This window comes from Pleurodeles waltl, chromosome 7 (assembly GCF_031143425.1).
Source record: "Pleurodeles waltl isolate 20211129_DDA chromosome 7, aPleWal1.hap1.20221129, whole genome shotgun sequence".
NCBI lineage: Eukaryota > Metazoa > Chordata > Amphibia > Caudata > Salamandridae > Pleurodeles > Pleurodeles waltl.
This window is the reverse complement of record NC_090446.1, coordinates 13,030,716-13,054,774: the sequence shown is the minus strand read 5'-3', so window position 1 is coordinate 13,054,774 and position 24,059 is coordinate 13,030,716. Positions and strand designations below refer to the sequence as shown.

The following is a 24,059-nucleotide window of genomic DNA, read 5'->3' as shown; positions in this document are numbered from 1 at the left end:
GCCTCTGGAGCTTGTCGTGTCCCTGTAGCTTAAAACAGGAGGTCAGCCAACTAACCCTTGGAGTCACTCCGGTAGCCTGGGATGAAGAACACAGGTCCAATGTTACATCTCAGAGAGCAGGGCAGGCCTCAAGGAGAAGGACAGTCCTCTTGGTAATAAGGCAGCACGCCAAGCAGCAGGGCAGCTCCCTAGGGAACATGGCAAGCCTCAAGCAGTAGGCCAGTTGTCTGAGGAACAGGGCAGGTCTCAAGTAGCAAGGCAATCCTCTGGGGAACAAGGAAGGCCTCAAACAGCAGGACAGCATTCTGGGCAACAAGGCAGTCCTTCTGTAATGTCCACCATTAAAATAAATATAATAAGGTAACCCAATGTAATCCTGTGAGAGAGATAGGCCTTACAGCAGTGAAAAACAAGTGTAGGAGTTTTTCACCACCAGGACATGTAAACATTAAAAACACATGCCCCACTTGTTGAATACAATGCCCTGCCCTATGGCTTTTACATTAGGGGCGACTTATATGTTTTAAAAAGGAAGGTTTAGGCCTGGCAAAAGGTTTATTTTGCCATCTTGAAATGGCAGTTTAAAACTACACTACAGGCTGCAGTGGGAGGCATGAAACATGTTTCAAAAGGTTACTTTAGTAGGTGGCACAAGGAGTGCTGTTGCCCACTAGCAGCATTTTATTTACAGCTACCTGTAGTACCCTTTACTAGGGCCTATGTAAATGAAATGTACCAATCGAGTGCAGGCCAAGGTTACCATCTATTATGGAGAGAGCACACGTACCTTTGCACTGATTAGCAGTGGTAAAGTGCACAGAGTCCTAATGCCAACAAAATTGATTTCAGATAACAAGAGGGGTGAAGTTAAAATGTTTGAGTGGACCCTAAAAAGAGGGTCTAGTCAAACACATTGTTAAGTCTTTTTGGAGACTATCAGAGGACCTAGAGTGTGGATGTAGTGAATCTTTGTAATAAAACAAGTGACTCCTATATTTGTAATGTAGTTGCAACATACTGTGGAGTGCACGGAGTCTAAGGCAAAAGGATTCCCAGGCTTTTGGTTGAGCACGGTATACCGGGTAAATGCTCGAGTTCATTAGTTGGAGGTAGGGGTTTTATTCTTTTTTTTTAAATTAAGTATAGTCCTCCTAAATTATATACAAAATATTAATATAATAGGTAAACGTTTGTCTTACTAGTTGTTTGATTCTTTTACCACTGTATTTCTAAAAGCTGTTTGCACATAACTACATATTATTATTGTACTTAGCTTGCTATGACATAAGCTGAAAACAATAAATAAAAAACTGACCAATGGATGAGTAGGCCTGGCTGGAAGCCCCTTGGCACAAGTATATTATACATATATGTTTCGCAAAATCAAAATGTCTTGGTTCAGGACAGGCCTAAAAATGGGAGAATTTCACCCACGCACTTCAAGGCAAGCTCTTGCCCATCAAGAACACAAATTTTTATTATTTCATAAATAATCCCCCGGCTTGGGGATCTGGGCAGTCATTGGAAAAGTGAGAAAGGGCAGGCTGGCCAGCATGCTGCCGCTTTAGGCTGAACAACTCATCAGTGCTTCCAAAACAAATCTGCAGTAAAAAAACAGATGATCCACCCGAAATCCTAAATTTGGTGGCCTGGCTGCAGCTGGGGCTGGACTCAAAGTGCCTCTGCCGCCCAATACTTTAGGTGGGTTGTGGTCTGTGGGTCACCTGGCATTGCTTCATCCTCACAACCTGAAAAGATTGCATTTAAAGGAGTAAAGGGTCAAAGATGATAACACAATGTTAGGGATCTTGGCAAAAGGTTTACTTTGCTGGTGGATTCAATGTGTGGCGGTGTCCACAAACAAATTACATTTCCATTGAAGTCTCTCGTGTGGCCATTTTGAAGACTGTTGGGTTGAAGTTTCCTTGTGGTTTTATGGAGTTTTTTCCATGCAATCTAGATACTTTGTTTCTCCAGCCGAGACCTGTGTTCCAGTTCTTGTTATATCCCAAAGACTGGTATCTTTTTATGGGAGTGTATTAGAAAAAATGGAACCTAAATACTGAGAAGGATTCTAAGCATATGCTAACATAATTGGAGAAACACATTCTGAAAGTTTAGAGCCATGTTTGAATCAAAACTACTTAAAGGAGTAGTTGAAATATATTAATTGTTGAACATTATTGGATCCTCTTACATAGCAATGTAAAGGGCTTCTCTGTTTGAAGCCTTTTTAAATACTCACGATCACATAATTTATATAAAGTAGTGGGGGTGTGCGTGGAGGAGATACTTGTCTCATTATGAGTTATACTTAAGGTTGCATCATATTGATTATAAAGGCATTATTTATGTTTTAGTTCTTAGAAAATACCAGTATTCCACTTCAACACAGATATAGAAAAATAGAGATGTTTTAAAGGGATATCAGTTCTGAAGCGCGGGATAGGTTAAGTACTAAATATCAGTTTTGACTCAGCAGAGTGTTGAGCAGAAGGGCAGTATCCAGAGCCTCTCCATTTCCTCTTTAAGCACATGCTCCTTTCAGCGTGTCTACAGCTAGCCCACCTCTACAATTGTGAGAGTTGGATGTGGAAAGCTGTGAAAGCATACATTGCTTCGGTGGATCCAGACGAAGAGCCTGATTTAGATTTCAGCGGGTGTGTTACTCTGTTAAAACGGTGATGGATAGCCCGTCCACCAAAATATAAACCCCACAGGATGCAACCGTTGTGATGGAGTAAGCCGTCCGCCAATATCTAAATCAGGCCCTAAGAGGTTAGTGCTTTCTGACAAAAGGAGGGCCAGTGGCCATTATCTTCAGCAAGAATCTGATGGTAACTTTTCCTCAAAAATCAAAACCTTGCCAGTAAACAAGATCACTGTTGGTTATTCACTATCCATGTGCAGCAGAGCCTAAAACAGGCAAAATTCCATAGATTGTGAAAGAGGTACTCTAATTACCACATTGACAAATGACTTTAGATTTAAAATTAACCTCTCTATGAGAGATCTAGTGCTTTTAGGATGAGCCTTTGAGTTCTAATTTACTGATCTATGTCCATTTTATAGAAGATCAACTAGTTTTGGACATTTCCAACAAAAATTGTCTGAAGCAATCTTGTCCACAACTCTGAAAAACAATACGGACTGGAAAGTTAAAAGACTTCACTTTTAAGGTGAAGTAGTGAATTTTGCGCAATTCATTGTTTGTGGTTTAGCTAAGAAATAATTCAGATCAGAAATAAAACTGCAGCATTGTTAATGCATTTTTTACGCAACATGCCCTCTTAGTGCTGCACTGCCAAAGCAACACAATACATCAATGACAGCACCTTTGAAGCAACACATTGACAATACAAATATCCTTCATCACTAGTTAAATTCACATTAGCAAAACGTCAAGCTTACCAAGAGCATTACTCCCGCCAGAAGAGTCTAAAAGAAAAAGAAAGATAGAGAAGGGTAAGTGGGTTGAAACCTGTCTCATCATGGTGTAACCAGGTTGGTGACTACGTCAACATATTGAGTACTGAGGGCGTTGAATGGAACACTATTCGACAAGATGAAAGGATCAGAGTAAGCTTCTCATTGTGCCCCTCCTATTAATCTATATAGTGGCATAATGATCTCATTGCTTACTTATGCTAATGGACATTGGATCTGAGCATACAGTTAACATACATTTATGGTTCCAACAAGTATAAATAAAATACTTGCCTGTAATGGTGTATCACAAACGTGTGCTGACTTCGGTTTGCAGTGGATTCAAGCTAGCCTGGCTGATGAAGGGTGATACCCCGAAACCAGTCTCAGGGTGCTTGTTTCCGGTCCAGGGAGGATATTCTGGCAGTTCGGGCTGGACTGTTCCCATGAGGAACAGGGTCAAGACTGATTTGCATATGGCTGGGTCCAAACTGGGGTGGCGTGGTGAGCAGAAAAACAATAGTTTAACCCAGATCTTTGTGACTGGAGGTAAATGTTTGTATTGTTCAGTATTCTGTCAATCATCTATTTTTTTTGCTTTTGTCGCCCTAAGTGGGAAGAGTATGCCCAGATTGGGTCCCGGGCTCACTCTGCTACTGGTTTAAAGCTAGCCTGGCTGATGAGGGGTGATACCCTGAAACCGGACCCAGGGAACTTGTTTCCAGTCCAGAGAGGACCTGGCCCAGCAGTTTGGGATGGACTGTTCCTAGGGGGAACAGGGTCAAGACTGATTTGCATATGGCTGGGTCCAAACCAGGGTGGCGTGGTGAACAAGTAACAATGGATTAAACCCATATCTGTGACTGAGGGTGAATGTTTGCTTTATTCAGCATTCAGTCCATCATCTGTTCTTTTTGCTGTTTGGTATAACATTCTGCCTCCTTAAAAAGTGGTTCCATTGCAATACATGAGAGACTATTTTAACCATGTGGCTGCGAACGCAAGGCATTTATGTCGTCTGCACTACCTACCCAGTATGAATCATGTGAATGCCTTAAGTAATTCTTTGTGTTTTCAAAATCAGTGCGACGAGCAGCACACAGACTAAAGTGAAAAGCAGTTGGAGAAACATGCGAATAACTGCTTTTGACCTGTATTCGGAATGAGCTATTATTTGAGATCTTCCTTGAAGAAAGATGCAACCCATGACTTGGAATCCACATCCTGAATCTCTTTCAGGTAGCATGATCAATAATGTTGTCAGTATATGTAATGTGTTTCTGACCACCCATGTGGGTATCCAGGCGCTAGGTTGCTGGGCTCAGTCATAAAGCCAGGTCTTGAGTCTCTTCCCGAATTCTGCCAGCCAGGGTGATGTTCGGAGGTAGAGGGGACAGCTATCTGCAGCCACTGAAAAGAGCCATTGAATAGTGAATATCCCTCTCTTGTCTACTGTGCTCTGTTGCTCTGTAGCTAAGAGCACTCTAAGCATCTCACAGACTCTTACATTCATGCTTTGTGATTTCTTGGACAAAATAGTCCTCAAGATGGGAAGTACTGCACACATGTATGGTTATATGACTGACCCACTGGTGCAACCTGTATCTAAAACTGACTCCACAGCCACCTCGACCATGGCTCACTGACACCAGTGAGACTTACCAAAGGAGGGGGTTTTCTGCTGCATTCATACTGGCGGTGCATTGAGCATAGTCACTGCAATCTTATAGATCTTTCAAGCATCTGGGCTCCACCTGTGGCCTGCGCGGGTCTGCTTACAAACTTGAATTCCTCTCTTCACGGTCATGTGTCTCTTTGGGTGTTTCCGTTACAGATTCTATGACTGATGTTTCCCTTCAGCGTTCTTGACTTGGTGGCTAACCTTTACATTGGAATTGCTAATGCTTAACAATTTTTAGGGAGTTTTACTTCAACATGTGCAACAAAGTTGAAAGCAAAAGCTGATAATGTCCAGCGACGTCATCAACCATGAACTCTGGCCTCAGCACTTATAGCAGTTGTGCCTGAGGTCCTTGGGTTTCAAGTTGAGAGGTCCAGGAAAAAGTAAGGAACCTCCTCTTTGTTAGGAAGAACCTTTTCGATTGTTCGTGAAACAAGGTCATGCACAGTATAAGATTGTCACAAACAAATTGGTAGGTGCTATCCAAGAGGTACCAAATATCCTCCTCTTGGAAGGTGAAGGACTTTCAGCTTCTTAGTGTGAATCCTTCAAAGTACACCCACAACTGAAGCTGCCTCTTCCAAAGTATGTAGGCAAACAAACAGGAGATGCTTCCAGTTGAAGAATAGGCCCACTCCTGAAGCTCAGATGAGGTCAAGAAGACACAGCACCTTCTCGATTTCCTTTGAGGTACCATCACAGGAGTCCGCTCCATGTCAGTGGGCATAAAGGCTTTCTCTCCTATCTGTACTCAAGCCTGAATACCAAAGAGATACAGATTCTCTCAGATGAGAAAAACTGACACACAGCCTACAGCTACTCACCATCTTGACTTCTTCTGCCCCAGCTGGCATCAACAGAACATCTGCGGGAAGTAAGTTGGTCTTGCCCACAGAAAGAAACTAGAGATACAACTCTCTTTCCATGCGCTGAGGCAGGAATGTGCCCTGCATAGTAAACAGGCAAGTATTTCTTCCCTAGTGCCTACCTGCATGTAAAACTGGTATCCTGACTTTTTGATTGGCCAGAGCATCACACTAATCTAATATGCGCGCAGAGATCTTGGCCTGTCCCTACCTGTTCTGTGACCTTGTGAGGCAGGCAAAACATGCCCTCATTTAACGCATAGGACTACTGTCCATGCCTTGCATAAGTCACATAATGAGGTGGCACTCTCTTGTGCTCACATTCCTTGTGTTTGTCAAGTGCATGTGTATATGTGTATGCTATTAGAGCACTATGGGCCTGATGTAGTGTTTGGCAGATGGGTTACTCTATCACAAACGTGACGGATATCCCATCCGCTGTGTTACAATTCCCTTAGGCAATAATGGGAACGTAATACGGAGGACAGGATATCCATCACATTCCTAACGGAGTAACCCTCTTGACAAAATCTTACTCAGGCCCTATGTGTAGAAAGTGTCTGAGTGCTAGGACCAGTGAGATCCATTTGGCATGGCCCATGGTCTAGAATGGCGCAAGATGAAAGGTGGAGACGGCTTCCCCAGACAGCGGAAGTGTACTAATTGCAGGTCAGAGGCAGGGCTCCTTTCAGAAATTCAATGAGAACCCTTTTTAGCAAAGGGCTGCTGGTGACTTCTTCCTAAGCACTGCCATTTGGTAGATCAGTGGTTCCCAAACTTGTTAGAACCATGACACAATTTTTAGAACAACAAACTTTTGCAACCCATCTACCTTTAATGGGCATGAAGTAGAGCAATTTTTTAATGTAACTAAAGCATCGTGTGATAGCGCATTGTCATTTATAGACAGTACATCTTCCACTGACATGACCACTAAATTTGGACAGACATACATTTTTACTGATACTACTATGTAGCACACAAACCATGATGTGTGGAAATCGGGGTTCTACGAATACTTATCAATTGTGCATCACCAAGTAAGTGTCTAGAGTTTTTGGATCTCATTAAAATCATTGTTTCCCGCACACTTATGAATCACAAAAAAGTGCTTCATTTTGGCTTCCAAAACTGCTTGATGCATACAGTTTATTTACAGGTATTTATATTTTGTTGTGTATTGCAAAAACAACATTCTACATTGTCTCATATTTAATTTAAAAAACTCTTACTTTGCAGTCAGAGAAAAACAAGTAAACACCAATCTTCATGTTAAAAGAATAAATCAGCCTGACATTTGACCTGTGTTTTTGAATCACAGCAAAGACACAAGTTAAACAAAGAATTTAAAGGCATTGTTATTTATTGCGCAGAGGTTTGCGACCCACCAAAATCCAGCTCGGGACCCACAGTTTGCGAAACACTGTGGTAGATGAGAAGGGTGAAGGGTGAGCCTCCGGTTTCAGGGTGATGAAGTTTCAAGGCAGGGCTACTCAATACTCTTTCAAGAAGGCTAGTGAGAGCCATGTGCTCAGAGTTCACATTACACTGTCCCTTGTTTTGGACACTCCTGCTTGGAGCCAGCATTATTGCTGCCTGCTGTGGCACCTTGAACAAAGGCAGTGTCTGAGTAACAGCCAGAAAATTACATCTGAAAGAGAACTAACCTAAACTGGTTCAGAAACCTTAGGCAGTGCATCCACAAAGCCCAACTGGAAAGCGTGTATAAATGTAGGATCCAAACCGAGCCATATATTTCCAGTTCAAAGGACTCAGAGACCAAGGAAGGGTGTGAGCTGTAGAGTACTCCAAGAACTGTTGTGTAACCAGGGCTGTTGTCTGGATGACAGCTAGTCTCACAGGGTTGAGGAGACTTTTCCTGACATTTTCACTTTCTATTAGATGTGTGTAGGATCTCCCCTGAGACTAGGAACCTGCCTGCTTGCTGAGAAGGAAAGAGTGTGCCTGGCCTAGCGGGAGGAGGACTGCCAAGGAGAAGAAGCTATCTCGGACCAGGAGTGGGGGGGGCAACTAAGAAAGCAAGCAACTATGTGGGCACAAAGGCAGGAGTGACTTGTGTACGGAGAAGTTCTCCGGTCTCCCCAAGCGTTACTTGCCATGAATCGCATCAAGACTTCCAACAAGCACCAAGCATTGTGCATGACCAGCAGCCTGCCATGTAGCTGAAAATCTGGTGTTCCTGCCATTGAAGTTGAAATACTTCGTCAACAAGGAAAGAGTGTGCCTGGCCCTGCAGGAGGAGAAACTGTCAATGAGGAGAAGCTAGAACGCCTGAAGGTTGCCACTGCTGAAGTCACCTAGATGATAAAGATCCACAATACTGTCTCACCTGCACTGGACTAGGGAGGCTGCTAGTGCCAAAGATGAGAGCTACTGTGTGAGCCACTGTGTTGAAATCTAGCAGCGGTTAAATTGAGGTGAGGCCACGGCCCCTGCAGTTTAAGAGCCATTGCAGCCTGGGTGAAGTTTTGCCGGTCTGAAGATCACACCGGTCTGAGGGCAGTAACATCCTAAGCCCCGCAAGGATTCTCCCCCTCATGATGAGTGGGAGCATTACCAATAGAGGCGGTCCTGGGAGCTTTAGGTTTAAGCCCTGAAGGCCTAGGTCTGACTGTCTATCAGTGACGCATCACTTAACCATTCCCTAACTCTTCACAGAATGGAGTAGGATCAACAAGTCACACTGACCCGCCCTACTCTGCGATGAGTTAGGGAAGGTCCTCCACTTATTGGTTAACCCTTGACAACGTTAGCCAAGGAGAGTAGGCAGTGGGATCGCCCATATTATGCTTTCCCTCCCTAAGCCTCCAGCTGCTCATGGGCTCTTGTGCTTCTACCTCCAACCACCCACTGGTCCTGTTATCACAGATGAAGACAGGTATGTGGCTGACTGAATGTTCTGAGTATGTGTGCGTACGCATGAATGTATGTGTATTTGTGTGTGGGTTCTGTGAATGGGTGAATGCAAGTGTATGCGGGTACTGGCTTGTGAAAGGATGAGTGGGAGTATGTGCACAAGTGGGTGTTTGTGCATGGAAGGGTGTATGTATGTGTGTGCATGCATGCTTATGGATGGAGAGGTATGAGTGTGTGTGCTTGCGGATAGGGGCTTGTGAATGTGTGTCCGCCCCACTACTTCTGTAAGTTAACAACCATCACTGGTGGGGCCTAAAACTGTGGGTGGAACAAAATAGTGAGAAAGTAGAGAAGGTCTAAAAAACAGAATTCAGAAATTGACAGAGTAAAATGGAAATTAATTATGGTGTGCATCTATGCCCTGGGGAGTTTTACATAAACTGCACCTGTGCCTGATCAGTGCCCCCAGGTTATGTGCGAGGGGAGAGACGTGGGAGGGCTGCAAGGTACAGATGGCAAAATTGCAAACAGAATTACAAACACCCCTCTGTCTGATTCTCCTGACTGTGCAGTGTAATATTACGTTATCTTGTGTGATTGACGTACTTTCTTTTGATCCAAAAGATAAGCACTGGGCTGCACAATATGTTATTGCGCCTGCTGGTTGATTATGACTGTTGAGTTCTGAGCTCTTGCCACACTATCTCTCTGAAAAACCTTTGACTGGTCTCCCTTGATAACCTGAGGTCAAGTGCAGGAAAGGTGTGCTTGGCCCAGTTTGCAGACCCACAGTAAGACGGAACCCAGGACCAAGTAGCAAATGCCTGATCCACCACTGTTAGAGCCAGTACCCGTGTCTGCCCTTTGGTCCTCAAATTGGGGTCTTACACCACGTAAAAAGAAAAAGGGTGGAGAGATACACCCCACATTCGTTGTTCATACTGTAAGCCTGCCCCACCGCCATGCACATATTTAAAGTGGCGACTCTGACTGCTGTAGAGTGCAATGCACAGGTGGCCTTTGTGTACCTCAGACATCTACCTTCTTGTGGCTGTCCTAAAAAAGAAAACAGGCAGTATCTCTAGTTAACAATGGGTTAACATTGGGAAACCAACAATTTCAATAGAGAACACTGACTTTCGGTCTTGATACCTAGGGGAATGTCTCATTGATGCGGTATCTACGGAGGGCGCAGTGTACCTTAGACTGAAGAGTAGAGACCGTATTGGAGTGTGAGTTTTTAGCAAACTAGCCCAACTCTTTTTAGTTGCTTTCAAAGGAATTTATTCTAAACTCACACCTGGTAAATGCCTTTCGTGTCCCAGTAGCAATACAGAGTCACTTGAGAATGCCATTACAGCCTGGTGGTTCTAGAGGCTTCGGGGATCTCGGGTGTTATGTACAAGAGTGATACCCCATGCCAGACTCCCTAGGAGCTCCCCTGCAACTTCATCTGGTGAAGGTTGAGGCCAGCTGTGAAAAGAACAGCTAAAGCTCTTGGGGGGTCCATGCAGACTTTCAACCTTTTCATGTTGAACACCAACCTCTTGGTACATTGCACTTTATGGTTGTCCTTTCCACTTCTCAGTGTATAACTTGGGGACCCTTATTGAGAAATTGTATCCCTTTTGGGACAACACAGATATATCCTTGCACACAAATGTACTGGGCCTGAATAGGAAAGCCTGCCTCCACGTGCTGAGGTCAATGGGGGCCTCCATTGACCGATAGATAACATGATGCATCACCCAGAGCCGATCTTTGCATGATGCCCACCCATGATGCTCAACCCCCCTCTTATGGTAGCTCTGTATAATATTGTCCCTGCAAGTCTTGGTGTGGCTCCATGGCAGATAAAGGGCCTGATGTAGAGTGTGGTGGACTGAGAGTACCCTTTCTTCCGTACTTGAGGTCCACCCATCTCACTTAGAGTCGGGTGGACCTTCAGTATGTCAGCACGAGACACTACTCCCTCTTCACCACTGATATACACTTCCCACAGCCCGACATAGTACGGGACGTCAGAGATTTTACCATTTGTCTGCCAGCATATTTAGAGTGGGTGAACAAGTGGCAAGTTTTTACTTTCACTTACCATCATCTTAAACATGGCAGTAATTGAAAGTAAAAATACTTTAATGACCCACACGTCATGGGAGAAAACTCCAACGGTGAGGGAGTCTTTTTTTTTTTATAGTCAAAAAGAAAATCCTGCTTTGAGATTTTATTTTTGAAAGTGAAAAACAGAAATTGAGAGTGTGCTGTATGGCTCTTTCAATATATTGACAGAATGTGCTGTGACAGTGGTTCTTACCAATGTAAGAGATGTCCGCTGGGGCAGTAGACATCTCTAAATTTGGTGGGGTTACTCCATCAGGGAGACAGTAAAATGCTCCATCCTCCTAAATCAGGCCCATAGTTCTTCATAATTTGTCAGTCGATCGAATGGAGTTGCACTAGTGGCAAAGGGATTTGAAGCGTACTAAAAACACAGTTAAAACGCACAGGGCAGTCACGCTTTTTATTGTCTGACTTTGCCTCCACATACAGAGCTGAAGTTTGCTCCACTTTGCAAAGTCTTTCTGCATTTGCTTAGTTAGGATACCACCTAGAAGACTACACCAACCCAATCCCGACAGCCCTCCTAGAAGTACTCGGAAACCTTGGCCTCATCGAGTATGTTACAGAACCCACCCACACCCCTGGACAACTTTTGGACCCGGTTTTTGCCTCAATCAGCAACATCACAGTCGGCAAGCTGGCAAATATGACTGCAACAGACCACGACCTCATCAATTTCAGCACACCCATCCTGCACCATCACAGACCTACCACCAACGAACTACCCACCGCAGGTGGAAAAGCGCCTTAGAGAGGAATGGGCTTCCACCCTCTCCGTTCACTGGCCCAAGCACACTAGCGACTTGTTGAAAGACGTCAAAAACTGCAACAGCTGGATCATGGCACGTGCCCACATCTTCGCTCACTTCAAGCACAAATCAACAGCAAAAGCCCAACCACAGGCCAGTTAGTACACACAGGAACTCAGGCTGACAAAAGGCCACTACAAGTAACTGGAGGGCAAATGGAGAACAAGTCGAGACACCACAGATAAAGACATCTTCAAAGCAGCCTTAAGTAGCTACCACCAGCAGATATGGAACACTAAGCGCACAGCTCTTCTATATTGCATTGAAGCCAGCACTAACAGCAGCAAGACAATCTTTACCATCATCAAAGATTTCACTGTGCCTCCTGCCGCTTCCAGCAACATCACCCCCTCTTAAGACCTTTGCAACAAACTCTCTGAATTTTTCTGTAACAGAATTACCTCCATATTGTATACAGCAACTTTGACTGTAAAGGGGACTGTTAGAAATGGGGTTTCTGGTTGGCTAGGGAATGCACCTAGGCCAGGCAAAACCCACCCACTCTCGTCAGGGCGAGGGAGTTACACACCCAAGATAACCCCTGCTCACTCCCTTGGTAGCTTGGCACGAGCAGTCAGGCTTATCCCAGAGACAATGTGTAAAGCGATTGCACAACACACACAACACATGTGATGCACTATCCCCACCACAAAGGAAACACAACACCAAGTTATATAAAAATAAACTGTATTGTACACAACATCATTAGACCAAACACAACATGTCAGTAATACCCTGCTACCCAAGCAACCTCCCACTCCACATCAGAGCCTTCACCTCTCTTCTTGAACTCAGCAAGAAGCTGAAGATCTAGCATTTATTTACCCATCCTACCACACGCAGGGCTGGCGCACACACCTGCTCAGCACCACGGATACCCTTGCAGCTGATATTGCCCTTTACAGATTAATACTCACCAGAATATCAACATACTTTATTTTGGCCTGCACTCATCGAAATGGGAGACTGTGCAAGGAGTGAGCTGTTGTATGTGGTGATATAGGCAGATCTTTACTCTTGGTCCAATAACTCTTATATCAGGAGGATGTGAAGAATACTTATATGACCTCTATAAGAGCAGGAGCAGAGGTGCTATGGAGGCCAGAGTCAGGAGGATAGTGGCAACTAAAGAATCATTTTTAAGTTTCCAGCAGGAGTATCAATACCAACGTTGTCTCTTGAGTGACAGAAAATACCAAAGGTTCCAGTGCACATACAATCAATAGAGAGATGGGGCAGCCCTGTCTGGTCCCTCTGTGGATGACAAATTTGTCTGACAGGACAGGAAACCATTGCAATTTACTATGGCTGAGGGATTGCAGTGGCACCTCTGTATCATAGTCAAAAGATGAGGCCTACGGCCATCCTGATAAGCACTCAGGAGAAATAGCCCCATTGCACCTGATCGAACCCCTCTTTGGCATCGAGGGAGAGGGCTGCCTCTTTACCTTGCATGTCTGTTGTGCACCGGAGGAGAAAGAACAAAGTATGCCTAAGGTGAAGAGCACACTGGCTCTTGTGTACTAGTGATGAAACACTTTTTTTATATCAAAATCTTGGTTAAGATTTTAAAATCCCTAATAATTAGCACTATAGCCCTGTAGTTTTCACAGTGGACATGGTCTTTGCCTGCTTTGGAATTAGCGAAATGTGAGCTCCTATGAAATCCGCTGGCATGCCTTCAAGTTGCATAATATCCTGGACTGCCCTCCCCAAAAGGGGGACTCCTATGGGAACTATAATCTTGTACACATCTATGGTAACCTGTCTTACCTTAATGCCTTCCTTGTAGGCATCTTTTTTATGGTTTCCGTCACTTCTTCATTTGAAATTTCTCTGTCTCATTCTGGTGTTCCAGCATGAATTTGGGAATCTGCAATCCATCAAAGAACTGGTGCTCTAAAGATTTATCCAGGGATGTCTCTGATTTTGTATGAGGTGTCACAGAGAGAAGCAAATGCTTTTGTGATACGTTACGGTGGTGATTAAGGTGTTACTGTGATCAAAGATGGCCAAGATGTTTGATTTTGCTGCTCTTTGGTTTAGCTGGAGGGCCAAAAGTCTGACAGCCTTTCCTCCGTGTGAGCTTTCCCTGCCTGTGCTGTGAGAACAGTGTTCAACTTGTACTTACTCATTTTAGGGAGTGGTTACATTAGTTGGTGTTGCACAGCAACTCGAAGGGGTCGACTGACTTCAGATTCAAGCATTTGTTTTTGTTTGGCTGGACAACCTTGTGAGCCAATGCAAAATCTCAAATCAAAAGACCTCTCAAGTAGGATTTACCAGCCACAAGTCTGTGTGGAGGTCACAGAGTGCTTGTTTAGAGTCATGTACTCCTAAACGTTTCACAAGAGCTTCTTTGTTTCCTCAGAAAGTTTACATCATGGTGTATCCATCCTCCAGATCCTCTTTCTAGGGATTTGTAACTATAGTCCCAGCCACATTTTGATTGGGGTGTGATCTGAAGGCACTGAATTCTAATTGTGCCCTTTGTAACTTTAGGGAGGGCTTCAGTGGACAAAACAAATAGTCAATTTCAGATTCCTTCCAGTGAGGACTTTTCTACAGGGTACTTGAGTCTCCATGGGTCTGTAAGGGAGTGGTCTGCCATTAAGTCCAGTGGGACGGCCCTGCCGTTATTGCTACAGAGTCTAGGATTCCAATCTCTGATAATTATGACTTAACATGACCAACTTCTGTCAATGTTCTGTTAAGCCTGTTGAAGAAGTCCCTTTTCTCAGTACTATGAGCAGAAACAGAACTACACAGGAGTGTGACCATGATTTGCTAGGTTGGGGAAACCACAGTAACCTTGAGGGTCACAACAAGTTACTGTGTCTTCCTTGACATAGTTTTACGAAAGAGAATGGTTACCTGCCTTTTCTGTAGAGCCACCACTGTTCCATCCAGTCGCGTTGTAATCTGTCAGTTTCCTTAAGGGACAGGTGAGTTTCCTGTACCATAAAAAACATCAGGTTTTTCGATCCTAGGTATGACAGAATGTTTTACCTTCTCATATATCTGGGGAGCACGGTTAAATTGAGAGAGCAAATTGATTCAGTTGTATACATTCTGGAACTACAGCTGACAAAAGATGAAAGCGGTAGAACAGGTATAAGGTCTCCCCCAAGTACCCAAGCCCAAGTGGGATAAATAGGCTGGAGGATGATACAGAAGTACTGAAAATTATGTTACTCCCGAGTGCATTGGCAGGTGACCTAATCAAAACATGGATCTCACAAGTCGAACAAAGAATGCACAGAGCACTATGCACTAACAGCTTATTAAGGGTAAGCAACTTCCTATGTCCATAGAGGTCCGCTCCTGCAAAACAAAAGATAGGAGGGGGCCTGTGGGAAAAGATCAAGTTAATTTGTTAGTGTTATGGGTAACCATTATGATCTGCAAAATCAGAGGGAGAGGATTATTTCTTCTAAGTCAGTCTAAAGTGTCTGGGCATTTGGGGTGGGATGTTGACTTGTCTTTGTCTCTTGGTGTTCAAGTCCCATATGATTTTTCTCAAGGGGATATTTATTTTTATTAATCGTAGAAATGGAGGCGTTTGGAGTGTTCAGTGAATCGACGACGATGCCTCCTCACCCTGGTGATGGTGTGATATCCATCTGGGAGCCCTCACCCATTTCTAGGAAGCTTCCCAGTTCTTGTGGCATGTAGTATTTCCTTGTTCTCTCTTTGACCATGATCAGCATTATTGCTAGGTCTAAAATTCCGTATTTTGTCCTTTCTGCCTGAGTATAGGTCTTAATAATAGATTTTTTCTCAAGAACATATGGGTATTATGTAAGAAGACCGCAACAAAGGAGAGCTTGTCCACTTTATAATAACATGGACCATGCTGTTTAGTGGTGTGAAGTATCAGCCTAGCATGTTGGTTGCATTATTATTGGCCTAGAATGATCTGTGGTAGCCTGATGACAGTCTCAGTCTTTTGCACCCTTTGAAATTCACCAGCGCCACTACAATCGACTCCCGAGGGTTTTGCAGAAAGTGCATCAGAAAATTAGGCCATTTATTCCATTCCTCTGCTTCTTACAAGCTAAAGAGGCACACATTATCTCTCCTGTCCCTATCTTCAAGTTCTAGCACTTTTTTCCGCAGATAGCATATTTCAGGTCCCCAACAAACTTTTGGGGGGCTTGAAGGCCTCTTGTTTCTTTTGTTGCTAATTATTAAATTTCTCTCACTGAGGCCTCGAGCTTTTCCTACATTGGTCTGTTTCTCAAGTCAGTGGTGGAGTAACATTAGCATAAAATACCCCCTGTCCTCCCTTACTCTGCAGGATCTCTTGGCTTGACAATGTAAGGAGAGTTGCAACAAGTCTTTGACCCCCAAGTCCCCACACAGATTAGATTGATTGTCAGGTTACATTGCTTTAAACAAACCTTAGGTGGTGTAGATCTTCATAGGGTTGTGTTCAGCAGGCCACATCTTCAGTTTCCATTTCAAAATCTTGGTGGGGAGGGGGCATAATGTCGTCTTTTTCCCCACTGCAAAATCTGGGTGCGGATATAAATCAGTCCTGGCCCCCTGGGTTCCTATGCCCGTAGAATCAGGTTCTGATTGAAGCAGGGTTAGTCTAAAGCACGATTAGTCTGAAGAAAGGTTAGCCTGAAGTGGGGCGTGGCAGAAGTGGGGTTAGGCAAGGCGGGTTTAACAAAGACTTTATTTATCAATCAATCAAGGATTTATAGAGCGCACTAATCACCCGTTAGGGTCTCAAGGCGCTGGGGGTGGGAGCTACTGGTCGTAGAGCCATGTCTTGAGGCGTTTCCTGAATGTCAAGAGGTCTTGGGTCTGGCAAAGGTGGAGCGGTAGGGAGTTACAGGTCTTGGCGGCTAGGTGAGAGAAGGATCTTCCTCCGGGGGTGGTGCAGCGGATGTGGGGGATGGAGGCGAGGGCGAGGTTGGCGGAGCGAAGATTGCGGGTGGGGGTGTGGAAGGTCAGTCTGTCGTTGAGGTAGGCTGGGTCTGTGTCGTGGAGGGCCTTGTGTGCGTGGATGAGGAGTTTGAAAGTGATCCTCTTTGATACTGGTAGCCAGTGAAGGTCTCTGAGGTGGGGGGAATGTGGTCGCGGTGTGGGATGTCCAGAATGAGGCAGGCGGATGCATTCTGGATTCTTTGCAGCTTTGTTAGGAGTTTGGTTGTTATTTCTGCATATAGGGCCTTTCCATAGTCCAATCGGCTACTGACCAGGGCGTGGGTGACAGTTTTCCTGGTTTCGACAGGAATCCACTTGAAGATTTTGCAGAGCATGCGGAGAGTTGTACTAGCAGGAAGAGGAGATAGCATTGACCTGCTGAGTCATGCTGAGTGTGGAGTCCAAGATGAAGCCTAGGTTGCGTGCGTGGGTGGTGGGTGAGGGCGCGGTTCCTAGGGAGGTGGGCCACTAGGAGTAATTCCAAGTAGAGGGGTTGGTGCCAAAGACGAGGATTTCTGTCTTGTCTGTGTTTAACTTGAGGTGGCTTGATTCCATCCAGCTGGCGATGGCGTGAAGTCTGTTATGGAGGATGTTCTTTGCAGTTGTAGGGTCTTTCGTGAGGGAGAGGATGAGCTGAATGTCATCTGCGTAGGAAACTATGTTGATGTGGTGGGTTCATGCAATGTTGGCGAGGGGGGCCATGTAAATGTTGAAGAGCGTGGGGCTGAGCGAAGATCCTTGGGGAACGCCACAGATGATTCTGGAGGCTTCTGACAGGAATGGTGGGAGGCGGACTCTCTGGGTTATGCCTGAGAGAAATGACAAGATCCAGTCGAGTGCCTTGTCGCGGATTCCAGTGTTGTGGAGGCATGTGCAGAGAGTGTGATGAAATACCGTGTCGAAAGCTGCGGAGAGGTCCAGGAGGATGAGTGCTGCTGTTTCTCCTTCGTCGAGCATGGTCCTAATGTCGTCTGTGGCAGCAATGAGTGCAGTCTCAGTGCTGTAGTTTCTGCAGAATCCGGATTGGGAGGTGTTGAGTACCTTGCTGTCTTCCAGGAACCGGGATAGTTGGCTGTTTATGATTTTTTCTATGATCTTGGCTGGGAAGGGGAGGAGGGAGATCGGCCGGTAGTTCTTGGGGTCGTCTGGGTCTGCCTTTGGTTTCTTCAGCAGGGCGTTGATTTCTGCGTGCTTCCATCTTTCTGGGAAGGTGGCTGACTCGAAGGAGCTGTTGATGGTTTTGCAGAGGTGGGGGCGATGATGATGTTTGCCTTATTGAAGATATGGTGTGGGCAGGGGTCCGATGGTGATCTGGAGTGGATGGAGGCCATGGTGGTGGCGGTGTACTCTATGTTGATGGGGGTCCAGGTGTGGAGGAGGTGGGTTTTGCTTGGAGCGTTGGGTTCTTGGGTGTTTGTAGTCAGCTGGTGGGTCTGGGGTTTGAAGCTATTGTGGATTTCTTCGATCTTTCGACAGAAGTGGGTTGCCAGTGATTTGCAGAACTCCTGTGATGGTGGGGGTTCGTTGGAGCAGGTCCTGGGGGTGGAGAGCTCATTGATGATGCCAAAGAGCTCTTTACTGTTGTGAGCGTTGGCGTCAATGCGATTTTTGAAGTGAGTCCTTTTGGGGGTGCGGATCAGTTGGTGATTTTTGCGTAGGGCATCCTTGAAAGCGATGTGGTTGGAATTGGTAGGGTCAAGGTGCCAGTTTCTTTCCATTCTGCGACATAGTCGTTTGGATTCCTGTAGTTCTGGGGTGAACCAGCTGGCCTTGATTCTGTGGGAGGTGTCTGGGTTTTTTTTGAGAGGTGCGAGGGTGTTGGCACAATCTTCTATCCAGCGATGCAGGTTGGTGGTGGCTGTGTTGGGGTCCGTTGTCCCTGGCGGTGGGGCCCGGGGGAGAGTGGAGATCAGTTGATCCGTTGATATTTTGCTCCAGTTGCGTTGGGGTGGTTGTGTGCGGTGGGGTGAGTGACTGGTTTCTGGTAGAAGAAGTGGATGCAGTGGTGGTCTGTCCAGCTGAGTTCAGTGGTGTGGCTGAAAGAGACGTGGTTGCTGGCTGAGAAGATGGGGTTGAGTGTGTGGCCTGCGGAGTGGGTGGGTGAAATGACGAGTTGCTTGAGGCCGAAGTTGGCGTGGTTGTCGATTAGGTTGGTGGTGTTGATATCGTTGTTATCTGAAAAAAGGTTAGCCTGAAGTGGGGTGTGGCAGAAGTGGGGTTAGGCAGGGTGGGTTTAACAAAAGCCGAATTTGACTGAAGAAAGGTTAGCCTGAAGTGGGGCGTGGCAGAAGTGGGGTTTGGCAAGGCGGGTTTAACAAAAGCAGGATTTGTCTGAAGAAAGGTTAGCCTGAAGTGGAGTGTGGCAGAAGTGGGGTAAGGCAAGGTGGGTTTAACAAATGCTTTATTTATCTGAAGAAAGGTTAGCCTGAAGTGGGGTGTGGCAGAAGTGAGGTTAGGCAAGGTGGGTTTAACAAAAGCAGGAATGGACTGAAGAAAGGTTAGCCTGAAGTGGGGTGTGGCAGAAGTGGTGTTAGGCAAGGCAGGTTTAACAAAGGGTTTATTTATCTGAAGAAAGGTTAGCCTGAAGTGGGGTGTGGCAGAAGTGGGGTTAGGCAAGGTGGGTTTAACAAAAGAAGGATTTGACTGAAGAAAGGTTAGCCTGAAGTGGGGTGTGCAAGAAGTAGGGCTAGGCAAGGCTGGTTTAACAAAAGCATTATTCATCTGAAGAAAGGTTAGCCTGAAGTGGGGTGTGGCAGAAATGGGGTTAGGCAAGGCGGGTTTAACAAAGGCAGGATTTGTCTGAAGTAGCTTGCCTGAGTAGGATTTTCCAGAGGCATTGTTTGACAGAAGCAGGCTCTGTCTAAAGCAGGGAAGACGGGTTTGCCTGAAGTAGGGATACCCTAAACTATGGATTGTCGAAAGAAGGGTTAGCTTGAAGCAGGGTTTGACAAGAGCAGGGTTTGATTGAAGGTGGGTCTGCCAAGTTTGGTCTTAATCACATATGGTGCATGAAAGAATCATAATACATGCAACTAACATGCAAAGCAAGGTTTAGGTATTTAAATTACCTGATCTCCTCTCTTCAGAAATCAAAGAAAAGACGCTTCTGAGATACTGTGGGAACTGCGAAAAGTTGTCTCCGTAAGATATCACTTTGATCCCGAGAAGAAGCATGTCTTTTTGCAGTTTAAAAAAGTAGTCGTCGTCTTTCTTGAGGACCAACATGTAGTGCTCTAGGTCACGGCTCTTCTCGGCGTTATGCCAAAAGAGGGCCTGGAAGATTTGGTCACGAAGGGACTCCCCACAGCCAAGAAACAGAAACGATTTTTTGAAGTACAACGTGTGCAGTGCTTCCTGTGACAAAGGAAAAGTCTTTTAGTGAAGAGCTGAGGGGGAGGAATTTGCAAGTGTCTGATACTCTTTGTTTAGACATTCAAAATGTCAACCAAATGTAAATACAGAAAACATACATTTACTCAAGCAATTCAACATTGCAAAATTCATTCCGTTTACAATTACAATTCATTTTAATATTCTCTTAAAATTTGTGTTAAAAAACAGAAAGTAGTAGATTTTTTTTCTTATCTCCATCTACCTACTACACTCGTACATAGTAGAGTTCCTCACCTTCCTCGAACCTGAGCTGCTCACCAGGTGAACATGAGACTCTTGGAGGTGAAGCAGGAGGCCTGGAAGGGTTGAGCGCAACTCAGAAAGGGAATGACAGGTGGGAGTTGAGTCAAGGACAAACTTTTCACATCTTAACGTTTTTGTTGATTAGTTTTCAAAACAAGTATTTTAAAATGTGTGCTGGATTACTTCTGTCTGTGGATGATGGAATGTTCACAGGGAATACGGGACAAAAGCATCAGATTTGTGAGATATGACCAGCACCACAGTGGATTAGAGGGATTGCGGGATTGTGAATGTAGGTTTAGCGGAAGACGGGTCCTACCAACTGCTCTAAATATCAAGTCCAGATAATTTAGTTAATTCAGCCAATAGGGAACTACATCCCCAGGAGGATCCTTTGATGAACGGCTTGAGTGCTGCCTGAAAGACAGTTATAGGTTTTTACAACTTCACCTTTAACCACAGCACAGTAGATCTTCTACGTTCTCAGTCAAGCAGAGGTATTCACCAGTTTACCAGCTTGAACGGAAGGAACAGATAGATTCCAGCTACTTGTACACAATGAGCAACAATCAGATCCTACCAAACTACTCGGAATACATTTATATTTATAGTAGGTTGCTAATATTCTTTTACCCAAAAGACACACACAAAAGAAATCCACATTGTTAATTTTAAATGCTTTATTAAAATACAACAGGCAAGTTTTAGGGCAGAATAAATCGAAAACATGATTGCTGATACTAAGAAATTGAGTTACTAACTGAGGGGGTGAAACCCCTTCTCTAGCAAAAAGCCAGGAGGCGGAATACCTTCACCAAGAGGTCCAGCTAAACAGGATTTGCTACTGCGGAGAAGAACATAGCAGGAGCTACTGCAGTATTAAGCCAAATGGTGAGGCATCGTGGGCTGATCAGTGAGAAGGTAGGTCCCACTGTTCGGTTGCTTCTCAGGCCAATTTTTGGTGAAAGGTTTTCTAATTCCTGACTTTAAGGTTCAGCGGGACCTGAAACACCACCACCAAGGGTCCAGGACATGGGGGGCACCCCTTGGTGGGGAGTTAAAGCTCACACCAGCAGAGGCCAGTTGCACGGTTGAAGGTCTCTGGAGCTTGTTATGTTTCCATAGCTCACACAGGAGAGCAACCAACTAGCCCTTCGAGTCACTCAGGTAGTTCTGGTTTCAACCAGCAAAGCAGGCCTCAAGCAGCAGAGTAGCCCTCTGGCAAGCAAGGTAACCCTCAAGCAGCAGAACAGTCTTATGGTAGCAAAAAGGCAGTCCTCAGAGATATAAGGCAGTCCTTCTGAAGTCTTACACAGGTCCAGGAGTACAACTAAGAAGTGTTCTGAGGGTACAATCTTTATTCCTGGTGATAGCCATTGAAGTGTGGGAATCTTCTAGGCTACCCCCACCTATGGTTCTGTAAAGTTCCTTCCTTCCATGCCAAGGATCCAAGCAGTCTGGGTGACAGCAGGCTAGTGTTAGGTTCCTTTGAGGGTGTGGGTGGATGTGTGTGTGTGTGTGTGTGTGCGTTGCTGGAGGCAGTCCTTTGAACTGTAAGTGGGGCAGGGAACAGCTCTGGCCCCAGTCTTCATGGAAGGATAGCCCTTTTCCCCAACACGTAGTCCCTCTTTGTCTCATTGTTGTGCTATTTCTGTCTAAGTCAGCTCTGGGTCCCCACACTAGGTTAGTGGGGACCCCAAAATAATAACCCATCACACCATTCAGTTTCTTTTAAGCTCTCTTATGGCTGGAACTTTGTTTTACAGCTGGGTGTAGTTTGTGTTTTAAGGGCCTTGTTTGAAATAATATTCTAGTAGGCCTCCTAGCCCCTTAGTAATATACAGGGTCATGGAAATTATGTGGCAAGAAAAAAACAGTTATGCATTTACAACACCAATAGCTCAAACTCAAGTAATCACATTAATTTGCTGTTTACTGTCCATTCTTTCAAATATGATAGCACCTTACTCCTTATTCATAGCAATAAGTTCAGTTTACCCACCATGCATATGTCGTGTAGGCTCTCATTATCTTAATGAGACTACTGGATTTTGAGCAGCAAGATCGTCCACGATGTGGGGGACTGAGTCTGACCCACAGTGGATGACACTTGCCACTCCAAATCCGGGCTTTGCTCTAGCTAACTAGCAGTGCCTCATCTCTCCCGAATGGTAGAGATGGTTGGGCAGCCGAGCGCATGATATTTCTGTACTTCTCAGGGAATTCGTGGTCACTCAGTTCACAACCGGTTCTCTCATACACAGTACAGTCTCATTTATAAATGACAATAAAGGCAGTGTAAGTTTTAAAGATTGGTTTAATAAAATGACTGAATTTTGGATAGCAAAGTATGAGCTGCAATAACCAGAACTACACAACACAGTAATATTAAAATAGTAATGATGAGAGTGAAGCACAAGAATAAGGCTACCATAGTGCCACTAGATTATTTTTCTCTCTGAGTTATATTTCGAGCACAGCATGTTAAGCTCCAAGCCTGCCTTTCAGGTTCCCCCTGGAGGACATCAACCCTCATACCTGAGCAAAGGTCTGTAATCTGTATCAGCATCTGCAACGGGCCATTCAGCATACAGTTGTGGTTCCCTGGATGGAATCTCCCTCTTGACGTGTACTAGGACTAGAAAGTGTTCTTATAACTAACACGCAGATGTTCTAAGAAAATGTCCCTAGGATGTGCATTTTCTACGAATGCTGGAGACTAAATTTCTACCACGTTTACCGGCAATGTACCAGACTGTAGCCTTGACTGAAGCACAGAGCTATCAAGAATGCATTATTTGAGAACACAGTGCTGAAATAAGCTAAACAGTGTGATAGAAGAAATTAAAACAAGACCGTAAAAACTGGTTATTGTAAAATAACAGTGCAAAGCTGAATGAAATATATCTAGGGCAAAGTGCACAGCGGCCTAGTATGTTAAACTAACGTGCATGGAGCTATACTTAAAATGGCTACACAACACCCTCCCCTTGTCGGTAGAAAGTGGTTCAAGCCAAGCTAAAATGCCCGGACCTAAAATATATTTAAAACCCTACTAAAGTTTGACAAGTTAAGCGTTCACAAAAGCATATTACTTGACTATTTATAAGTGAGCATGCGGCTTAGTGCTGAATTATAAAAAAAATGTCAATTTAAAACTGTTCCAAATTAAGCACTAGTCATGGAACGTAGGAGATCATCCACTTCGGCAGATGACAAAACCGGTAAATCCACACCAAAAACGACTAAGGAGCAGGTGTGTTCTATAGCCCCAGTATCAACCAAGGCGGCATCCCGAGCAATACCAATTAACGAGTCGATGTTAACTTCCTCCAGGAAGGGTAGCTCATAATCAGCTTCTCTCAGCAAACGCAGCCGCAGTGCGCATGTCTGGTAATGAACCCTCAACGAGAACATCAACAGGTCAGCATCAGTCACTGAGGGGCGTTGCTGTGAAAGACAAACTTCTGGTGCATGTTCAAAAGAGCACCAATGGCACCCAAACACGGGCTGCACACAATCCAAAACCGGTCTGAATGACAGAGACCAGTCACACCCCAAATGTTCCAGGAGTGTTGCTCCAAACTGCTGCATCATGCGTTCACGACACAGCTGCGCTGATGGGAGTGCCTTCATTTGTCCTTGTTGCGGCGGGACAGCCATTGCGGAAAAACAACAGCAACAGCAAAATGCCGACTAATGAAG

At 45.0% G+C, this 24,059-nt stretch overlaps 1 protein-coding gene across 2 annotated transcripts in view; it reads right to left on the bottom strand.

Moving 5' to 3' along the window:
* The window catches only part of LOC138303553 (protein FAM118A-like), a 204,894-nt gene that overhangs the window by 63,856 nt on the left and 116,979 nt on the right, over positions 1-24,059 (bottom strand). For both annotated transcript variants that reach the window (XM_069242798.1, XM_069242797.1), the window contains 2 exons: positions 19,787-20,072; positions 3,412-3,438 (listed from right to left, as the gene is read on the bottom strand). In XM_069242798.1, the coding sequence (XP_069098899.1) occupies positions 3,412-3,438; positions 19,787-20,072 (313 nt within the window). The remainder of the gene's footprint in view (positions 1-3,411; positions 3,439-19,786; positions 20,073-24,059) is intronic.